Genomic DNA, 10,526 nt, shown 5'->3' with positions numbered 1-10,526 from the left:
AATGATTTGGAATTGGGAACTCACATTGAACGGGGAATCATCAGAAGCCAGATTAATAGATGGGAAGGCCTAGGGCAGAGGTCTCCAACCTTTTGGGCATCAGGGACCGGTTCCGTGGAGAGAGGTTTTTCCACGGACCGGAGAGTACGTGGTTTCGTGTGCTGCCTGCATCCCACGGATGGAGCTTTGCTTGTTTGTGCGGACCGGTTGATGGCATGCCACGGACCGGTACTGGTCCACAGACTGGGGGTTGGGGACCCCTTGCCTAAGGGAACATGGTGGAAGATATGATGATGGGATCTTAGAAGATGCTGTCTCTGGAAATGTTGACTTGAACGATCTCCTTGAAGCCCACTTTGCTTTAATCTGTCCTGGTTTTTCCTCTGCAGGAGTCAGAGAATCCGTGTCTCCCACGGCGAAACCCGAAATATCGAACGCAGACGACCATCCCATGTTGCCAGATTTCCCCGAGAATCACTCCACTGTTCCGTAAGCTAAACTGCACATCCCCAATTTCTTTTGGGAAGGAGTAGAAGCTGAAAGGAACCGTTGCATTAGGATCGGGTGAAATTTGGGTGGCGGGCGAGCAGAACAGATGTTCCGCCATCCCGACCCCAGATACCATCTCTTCAATTTGGAGCGGAAAGTGTTTGGATTCGCGGATCGGGTGCCGCTGTCAGAGGTGTCCTCTGTCAGACGTCCTCAGAAATAGTGGATATTATGGGACTGAAGAACAAATCTCTCGTGTTGAAATTGGCAAGAATTAAAAGAGTTTAATGTGGAGCTTGAGCCCAAAGGTAGATTTGGCCAGGCAGGGGTGAGTGGAGGATGGTGGCTTTGTTTATTTGACTTATTTTTAATCTCCTCCTTTTGTGTTTCCATCGGCCGTCCTGTACTTCTTCTTCTTCTTGTGCCATATCCGTTATCGGACGTTGGCGATCATGTTGGCGATCCTGTTTTTATCAGCAGCCGCACGAAAAAGTGCTGCCGAGTTTTGTCCAAACCAGTCCCTTAGATTTTGAAGCCACGATGTTCTTCTTCTGCCTGGACCTCGTTTGCCTTCAATCTTTCCCTGGAGGATTAAACGGAGCATACCGTATTTTTCTGGGTGTCGCCTCACATGTCCGAAATATTCTAATTTTCATTTTTTAATTGTTTTGACGATTTCCCTTGGCTTTCCCAGGCGGTTGATCCCCTCCTCATTTCTGATCTTGTCAACCCAGCTTATGCGTTACAGCCACCTGTAAATCCACATTTCAGATGCTTCTAGTCTCTTCAGGTGGCCTTCTGTCAGAGACCAACTCTCTACTCCATAGAGCAGGATAGAAAAAATATAGCATCTGACAAGCCTGGTTTTCAATCTTAGGCTTTTATACTTTTTTATACTTTTTTTTTTATACCTGTACGGCAAGTATAAAAAGATACCACTGGCTGAAACACTCTGCTCCTGTGGCTCAGAACAGGTGGAGACCATTGGACACATAACTCCGATGTTCCTTCTACAGAGCTATTTGAAAAAAACCCACATCCTCCCCATAATGGATAGGTATCCTGGTCATTTGGAAAGTATTTATCTCCAGTGGCTGCTTAAGGACGAGCAGGCGGTGATCACGGCGCAAGTGGCCAGATTCTACGCAGCAGCACTGGGGCTTCGCCAGAAACATAAACAAACATTTTAGATCTTTTTAATAATCTTTTATAATTGATTTTATCACGTGTTTTTATCCAGCATTAGACTATGCCAGTGGTGGTGAGCCTATGGCACGCGTGCCAGAGGCGGCACTCAGAGCCCTCTCTGTGGGCACGCGCGCCATGCCCTGGAGATGGCAACCGTCCCTGTTCAACCAGCCGCCCGCTAAGTGGCCAAGGTCCCACATGGCCAGATGTATCCCAGCACCCATGCGCTCGCTGGCCTCTGTGTGCAGGGGCTGATGGGTGTCAGGCAGCAGCTGCCCTGGCCCCTGCATCACCTTGCCCTGTGACAATGGCACCTCTGCCCTGCCTCGCCCTGCCTCACCTCTCCCCGCAGGACGAGTCTCCTGCCCACCGCCCCACTTGCCAGAGACCACCTGGATCTCCCCCAACCCTGCCCGGCCCCCACGGACATCCCTCCCCATAAGCAACGTCGAGGTGATCACACCCACATTGGCCACACCCACCCATGACCACCACAGCCATGCCCACCTAGTGGGCCACGCCCACCTGGCACCTGGCCACAAATAAGTGGGTTTTGGGTTGCAGTTTGGGCCCTCGGTCTCTAAAAGGTTCGCCATCACTGGACTAGACTCAATGTATTTTTATGGTCAGGTCAGTATGATTCCGTTTTCCTGAAGTTAGCTAGTTTTTGTTATATACTGTCTGTAAAACTAGGCAGACCTTGGTTGCCCATTGATTACATCAGGGGTAGTCAACCTTGGCTCTTTTATGACTCGTGGACTTCAACTCCCAGAATTCCTGAGCCAGCTAAGCTGGCTCAGGAATTCTGGGAATTGAAGTCCACGAGTCATAAAAGAGCCAAGGTTGACTACCCCTGGATTACATCATTAACTGTAATATATTGCTGTGTCCTCTTGTGTTGGTTCTGTCTAGTTTTGTTTTATCTCAATGTTTAATTTAATGTGTTGGCCTTTGGGTGTAATAAATTGATTGATTGATTGATTGATTGATTGAATCTCCTCCTTTTCGTCAGGTTTAAAACAGACGTGCCAAATCGATGCAGCACACACTTCGATGCCGTGGCCCAGATCCGTGGAGAGGTTTTCTTCTTCAGAGGTGAGCTGAGGTTCGGGCAGGGCAGATATACAGGTAGTCCTCACCTTATAACTATCCGCTTAGTGACCATTCAAAGCTACCACAGCAATGGAAAAAAGAAGGGACTCGTGGCCATTTTGCACTCACGACCGTTCCAGCATCCCCATGGTCATGTGATCAAAATTCGGAAGCTTGGCAACTGGCATGTACTGTATTTGGGAGGGTTGCAGTGTCCCAGGGTCATGGGATCCCCTTTGGCCACCTTCTGACATGCAGAGTCAACGGGGTTAAACGGGGGGGGGGGTCCTTGGTGGTCCCTGAGCTNAATGATTTGGAATTGGGAACTCACATTGAACGGGGAATCATCAGAAGCCAGATTAATAGATGGGAAGGCCTAGGGCAGAGGTCTCCAACCTTTTGGGCATCAGGGACCGGTTCCGTGGAGAGAGGTTTTTCCACGGACCGGAGAGTACGTGGTTTCGTGTGCTGCCTGCATCCCACGGATGGAGCTTTGCTTGTTTGTGTGGACCGGTTGATGGCATGCCACGGACCGGTACTGGTCCACGGACCGGGGGTTGGAGACCCCTGGCCTAAGGGAACATGGTGGAGGATATGATGATGGGATCTTAGAAGATGCTATCTCTGGAAACGTTGACTTGAACGATCTCCTTGAAGGCCACTTTGCTTTAATCCGACCTGGTTTTTCCTCTGCAGGAGTCAGAGAATCCGTGTCTCCCACGGCGAAACCCGAAATATCGAACGCAGATGACCATCCCATGTTGCCAGATTTCCCCGAGAATCACTCCACTGTTCCGTAAGCTAAACTGCACATCCCCAATTTCTTTTGGGAAGGAGTGGAAGCTGAAAGGAACCGTTGCATTAGGATCGGGTGAAATTTGGGTGGCGGGCGAGCAGAACAGATGTTCCGCCATCCCGACCCCAGATACCATCTCTTCAATTTGGAGCGGAAAGTGTTTGGATTCGCGGATCGGGTGCCGCTGTCAGAGGTGTCCTCTGTCAGACGTCCTCAGAAATAGTGGATATTATGGGATTGAAGAACAAATCTCTCGTGTTGAAATTGGCAAGAATTAAAAGAGTTTAATTTTGAGATTTGGCCAGGCAGTGGTGAGTGGAGGATGGTGGCTTTGTTTATTTGACTTATTTTTAATCTCCTCCTTTTGTGTTTCCATCGACCGTCCTGTACTTCTTCTTCTTCTTGTGCCCTATCCGTTATCGGACGTTGGCGATCATGTTGGTGATCCTGTTTTTATCAGCAGCCGCACTAAAAAGGGCTGCTGAGTTTTGTCCAAACCAGTCCCTTAGATTTTGAATGCACGATGTTCTTCTTCTGCATGGACCTAGATTGATTGATTGAATCTCCTCCTTTTTGTCAGGTTTAAAAGAGACGTGCCAAATCGATGCAGCACACACTTCGATGCCGTGGCCCAGATCCGTGGAGAGGTTTTCTTCTTCAGAGGTGAGCTGAGGTTCGGGCAGGGCAGATATACAGGTAGTCCTCACCTTATAACTGTCCGCTTAGTGACCGTTCAAAGCTACCACAGCAATGGAAAAAAGTGGGGTCTCATGGCCATTTTGCACTCACGACCGTTCCAGCATCCCCGTGGTCATGTGATCAAAATTCGGAGGCTTGGCAACTGGCATGTACTGTATTTGGGAGGGTTGCAGTGTCCCAGGGTCACGGGAACCCCTTTGGCCACCTTCTGACAAGCAGAGTCAACGGGGTTGAACGGTGGGGTCCTTGGTGGTCCATGAACTCGGTGGTTTCCTTGCAGACATTTCATGACCAAACTGGGTTACATCATCAGTGCTAGAAGGGAATGGTGTTTCTGGAGTGGAGAGGAGGAGGGGGGGGGGGGGGGGGGGGGGGGGGGGGAGGAGGAGGAGGAGGAGGAGGAGGAGCGGGGAATGAGGAAGAGGATTGTAGAGTCCTTGATGCTCTCTGAGCTTGGTGGTTTCCTTACAGACGTTTCATGACCAAACTGGATTACGTCATCAGTGCTAGAAGGGAATGGGTTTTCTGGAGTGGAGAGGAGGAGGGGGGGAGGAGGAGGAGCAGGAGGAGGAGCAGGAAAGGAGGAGCAGGAGGATTGTAGAGTCCTTGATGCTCTCTGAGCTTGGTGGTTTCCTTGCAGACGTTTCATGACCAAACTAGGTTACATCATCAGTCCTCAAGCAAACCCTTTTAGCTCTGATGAAGTTGCCTAGTTGGGTCATGAAATGTCTGCAAGGAAACCACCAAGCTCAGAGAATATCTGTGACCTCACAAACATGAAGGGATGCCAACCTCTGCTAAATTCAGCTGCTCAATTTCAGCCTTGTAATCATTCTTTCCCTCAAATTCCACCCCTGGTTAATCTTGACCAGTTTCCCCTTTTCAGACCATCAGGGGCAGAAATGTTTCACCCCAGCTTAGTGCTGCCATGGACGAAACCTGAAAGTGTTGGTATGCAAAGCTCATGCCATCTCCCACCTCCTCATAACTCATGCAGCCTCTCCATCCTGTCAAATGAGCTGTCTGGAGCGCTTTGAACTTTGAGCTTCTAAATTATCGTTTTTAGCCGAAGAAATGCCACTTAAGAAAGAACGGCATTTCTCCCAAAGATATTGGAAACTAAATGGTGAGCCTTACCCCCAACGGCGTGGTAAAAGCTTCATTACCGATGCAAAAAAGATGCTGATTTAATCGCCTAAAGTTCTCGTAAAGATGCAAAGAGACCGCGTTTGATCCCCGGTTCCTTCAATCTTCCATCTTTTCCCCCCGCGATTCCCCTTTTTAGCCGTTAACGCAAGGATTTATAAATCCCACTTCCTCGGGATGGGATGTTATTCCCCCGTAGATCAACGTCAAATAAAGCGAAGGAAGGAAGAAGTGCAAAGTGACATGAATTTGTGGAATGGTAATTTTTTTATATATAAAAAAAATCTGAGCTATTCTGCAGATGTTTCAGGGTTAGTAGTTCTGCTCTGTTCTCCTCTGTTTTTCAGCCTGGGCTTAATGTCCCTCAAGTGTGTAAATACAATGTCAACAGCTGCTAAAGCTGCAGAAAGCCGATTATCTCCTGAATATGTATTTTGGAGGCGGCTACCTCAACTTACCAAACGTATTTTTGCTATGGGAAGATTTGGGCTTGCAGGCTCTGCCTTTGAGATACCAGAAATTCTTCAGAGATCCATAAATGTCCTCAAGTGAGCTACATAACTCTCTATAGCACTGGGAACGGACTTCATCCTTTTCGCTACCTTTTTGGTCTAGTCCAGGGGTGTCCAACCTTGGCAACTTAAGATGGATGGACTTCAACTCCCAGAATTCCCCAGGGTCAAGCTTCTCTAGATAAGACTCTATGGTTGCTATGACTCAGTAGGGTTGGTTTAACCAAGGCTTTAAAGCCAATGTTTCTCAACCTTGGCAACCTTAAAATGGGTGGACTTCAATTCCCAGAATTCCCCTGGGTCAGGCTTCTTTAGATAAGACTCTATGGTTGCTATGACTCAATAGTGTTGGTTTAACCAAGGCTTTAAAGCCAATGTTTCTCAACCTTGGCAACCTTAAGATGGGTGGACTTCAACTCCTAGAATTCCCCAGGGTCGGGCTTCTCTAGAATAAGACTCTATGGTTGCTATGACTCAGTAGGGTTGGTTTAACCAAGGCTTTAAAGCCAATGTTTCTCAACCTTGGCAACCTTAAAATGGGTGGAAGTCAACTCCCAGAATTCCCCAGCCCTCCACGGCCATTGTAACTGGCTGGGGAATTCTGGGAGTTGAAGTCCACCCATCTTAAAGTTGCCCAGGTTGGACATCCCTGGTCCAGTCACTTCTGGAGAGAAGGTCTAGTGGAGTGCTAATCCTCACTTTGGGCTGCCTTATGAGTAGTTACTAACTGGATTTTCTCCACCCAGGCAAGTATTTTTGGCGACTGACTCGCAACAAGCACCTGGTGTCCCTTCAGCCAGCTCAGATCCATCGCTTCTGGAAGGGATTGCCTCTCAACCTGGACAGCGTGGATGCGGTGTACGAGAGGACCCGCGACCATAAGATCGTATTCTTCAAAGGTAGAAGGAAACATCTGACATGCTTTACGTTGGTGACTCTCCTTTCCCCAAACGTTTGGTTTCCCCATGTTTGTTTCATTCCTTACTTGGAGATTCATGTGGAAGGTTGTTTTCATTTCCTTAATGCCCTGTGAGCTGATGGCCATCCTTGACTTATAGCAGTGGTGGCAAACCTATGGCACGCGTGCCAGAGGCGGCACTCAGAACCCTCTCTGTTGGCACGCGTGCCACCGCCGCCAGCAGCAGGTCCATCAGGCCGCCACCGCTGCCCAGAGCAGGAGCCCCGCCCAGCACAAAGGAGGCGAAGCAAGCTCGAGTAGAGGTGGTAGACCAGAGGTCACCAACCCTTGTTGATTGGTGGACTGGAAGAAAAGGGAGGGGGAAGCATTTTACATGCGTGCATGCGTGCACGGGGCCGCGAGCACACACGCGCTGCAAATGGGGCGGGGCTAGTGCCTGCATGATACTCACTGGCCCTGCCCTGTTCTTGCATGGTGCAGCGCCTTGTATCTGCACCCCACGGCACGGCCGTTTTTGCGCCTTGCAGCACGGTGGCCCATTTTTGCGCCCCCCGGTTTTTGCGTGCCAGAGGCGGCACTCAGAGGCGCCTCCCTGCCCCCCCCCATGAGGGCACCACAATGCTGAGGCAGCCCTAGCACTTTGCGATAAATAAGTGGGTTTTGGGTTGCGGTTTGGGCACTCGGTCTCTAAAAGGTTCGCCATCACTGACTTATAGCCATTCTGGGCAAAGTTGGGCCAAAGGAATGAGAAGTGATTGCTTACTTACCTCTTACTTCTCCCCAGGGGACCGCTATTGGGTGTTCAAAGACAACAACGTTGAAGAAGGCTACCCTCGGCCCATCTCGGATTTCGGCTTGCCCTTAGGAGGCATCGATGCAGCCTTTTCTTGGGCTCAGAACGACAAGACCTATTTCTTCAAAGATGATCTCCACTGGTGCTACGATGACCACCAGCAGAGAATGGAGGCGGGTTATCCTCGAGAAAGCAGGCTGTGGAAAGGCATCCCCAGCCAGCTGGACGATGCCACGCACTGGTCAGATGGTGAGTTTGGACGCCCGGAGAGCTTCCTTGGAGCCAATCTTTGCCGCAAGTAAGGAGACCGCTTGGCACGTCTCCCAATTAGGCCAGGACACCAATATACATACATACAGGTGGTCCTTGACTTATGACCACAATTTGGGGCCATCTACTGGGGGGGGAGGAGGAATGTGCATGAGAATTAGTCAGACATAACAAGATCATAGTCGTGTGTGATTTCAAGGTTGTTTGAAATAAGAGATGGTAAGGAATGGCGGGTTGAAGAACTGGCGGGAAAGCCCGCATTTCAAACTAATTGGAGAATGTGATTTATGACTGCTAATTAGAGGAGGGAATTGTGCTTGGATACTATGTGCGCAGGGGAGGGGAATCCAGATTTTGGCTTGGCTGATGCCGTGCCACTCGAATAAAGATTCTTTAAGGTAAACAATGCCTCGAAGTTCTTTGAAGGGTTTCACCTGTCGGAACTATGACCCTGTCCCTTCTTTCTGGGTCTCTTCTCCCAGGGGCCACCTACTTTTTCAAGGGCAAGGAATATTGGAAAGTTGCGGACAGCGACCTGGAGGCCGAATCGGGCTATCCCCGCTCGATTGCAAAAGACTGGCTGGTGTGCAGCGACATGCAGGCCGATGCGCCGGAGCCAGCCGGACGTTCCAGGACCAGGGGACGCTCCCAACAGGGATACCACGACGAAAGCCGATCGGAAAGTGAAGTCTGCTCCTGTACCTCGTCTTCCTCTGACGTCCGGCCTCGCAGCTGCCTCAGACTCGGCGGGGTCCTGGTCTCGGTCGCTCTGTGGACAGCGGTGTTGACGCACGGACCTCTATGACCGACCTGGTTGCTGTGGACCGCAGCAATTCAGGGGTGCAAATGGATGCTGGGGTGAAACGGACCCAGGTCCCCAGTTGCAGCCGTGTTAAGAAAGCGACATCTAACATTCCTAGCAATGTGATGTGGAATTAGTTTCAAATTCTCCATGAGAAGCAAAGAGCATTTTTAATTATTATTATTATTATTATTACCGTCGTTGTTGTTCTGATTTCCTTTTCTTAGCTGAGGTGGGTTTATGGCTCCCTTTTTCTTTTTTCTTTTCCTTTCCTTTCCTTTCTTTTAGTTAACTTTCACACCAGATTTTGCAGGTTTTTCACTTCCTCCCCTCTGCCCAGTCTCCCCACGATACCTATGAATAAAGTTTCTGACCTGCCACATAGCCAGTCATATTCCCAAGGGGTTATTTATTCTCTCTTGCTTGGGGTATTTAAAAATACATTTCCCCCCTCCACCCACCCACCCCGCTTTGCATCTCCTTGCAAAAAAAATAATAATTAAAAAATCAACTTTTTAGATTCAGCGTTGGCCAAGGTGGAACCTCTGAGAATTTAGTCCCCATTGTGTTGAGAAAAAGTTGCAGATTGTGATCACAATTAGTCTTTGGCTTATAACCACAATGGAGTTCAAAAGGTCCGTTGTTACACAAGTGACTTTTGGCCCATTTTACGATCTTTTCTGCCACAATTGTTAAGTGAATCATGCGGCTGTTAAACGAATCTGGCTTCCCCCATTGTGTTTGTTTGTTGGGACCGGGATGGGAAAGTCACAGAGGGTGATCGGGTGACCCCGGGAAACCGCAACAGGCATAAGTACATGCCAGTTGCCAAGCGAATTTTTGACCATGTGACCTGGGGATGTTGCCACACTTGTGAATGTGAAAAACGGTCACAAGTCACCTTTTTTGGTGCCGTTGTAACTTCGACCCCTAAACGAATGGTTATAAGTTGAGATTACTTGCACGGCCTAATTACGATATTAAAAGAGAGGGGGAAAAATTCATTCGTCGCCAGACGAGGGCAGCAAAGATTATTAGATCTGGCAGAACAAAGCCAGGACTTTAGAAACAGAAGTGATTTTGTAAACAAGGACTGAGTCCAACCTATTCGGTGCAATACTGAAAAATGGCTCTGGATTTTTTTGATTTGGCATCAAAAGTCTTGAGGACCACCCTTTGTCATCGGAAAATTAAGCCCCCAACTAAAACCAGCTCCGGGAGATTAGAAAAAACCTGGACCGGCGTCACTTGAGTGGGATTGCACACAAAGTTGATTTCCCGTTATTTAATCCAGGGATGCAATCCTACGATGTTGTGTTATTTGCTTAAAAAACACACTGGGAAATTTCCCAAGGAGGAAGCAAAAGGGAGAATGGGGAGGTGCAATCGCAGAGATGGAGACATTCTGATAATTGTGGCTTTTGAAGAGAAACGCATCTCGGTTGGAGGTTGAAGTTTTGAATCTCAACACACAAGGAGGACAAAGTAAGTAGATGGACACCTCTCCGTCGTCCAGAGTCTAAATGGAGAAATAGGTAGCTTTCCCTGTCACACTAAGCTGTGTTTTGCTAATTCTAGGTGTGGAAGAAGCCCTGGTGGATTGGAGTCCTACCACACCATCCGTGGCCCATTTTGATAAAGACTCCTGACCAGGTTCAGGCAACCTTTAATGTCAGATTCAAAGAAGCCACTCCGTAATTTATGTTGAGACTCTAGAAAGAGTGCTAGCAAAGATGATTAAGGAGCTGGAAACGAAGACATATGAAGAACTATTGCAGGAATTGGTTATGTCTACTCTAGTGAAAAGAAGGTCGGGGGGG

At 48.8% G+C, this 10,526-nt stretch overlaps 1 protein-coding gene across 1 annotated transcript in view; it reads left to right on the top strand.

Moving 5' to 3' along the window:
- Positions 1 to 8,709, top strand: part of MMP17 (matrix metallopeptidase 17) — a gene marked incomplete at its 5' end in the record, with an annotated part of 20,860 nt that extends 12,151 nt beyond the window's left edge. The window contains 5 exons of the mRNA XM_015828141.1: positions 390 to 489; positions 4,146 to 4,228; positions 6,669 to 6,821; positions 7,626 to 7,883; positions 8,387 to 8,709. Of these exons, the coding sequence (XP_015683627.1) occupies positions 390 to 489; positions 4,146 to 4,228; positions 6,669 to 6,821; positions 7,626 to 7,883; positions 8,387 to 8,709 (917 nt within the window). The remainder of the gene's footprint in view (positions 1 to 389; positions 490 to 4,145; positions 4,229 to 6,668; positions 6,822 to 7,625; positions 7,884 to 8,386) is intronic.
- Positions 8,710 to 10,526: the final 1,817 nt, after the last annotated feature.

The sequence above is a fragment of the Protobothrops mucrosquamatus genome, unplaced genomic scaffold, assembly GCF_001527695.2.
Source record: "Protobothrops mucrosquamatus isolate PMUCROS unplaced genomic scaffold, P.Mucros_1.0 scaffold4271, whole genome shotgun sequence".
NCBI lineage: Eukaryota > Metazoa > Chordata > Lepidosauria > Squamata > Viperidae > Protobothrops > Protobothrops mucrosquamatus.
Note: the sequence above shows the minus strand (reverse complement) of the source record. Positions and strands in the feature narration are given on the sequence as shown.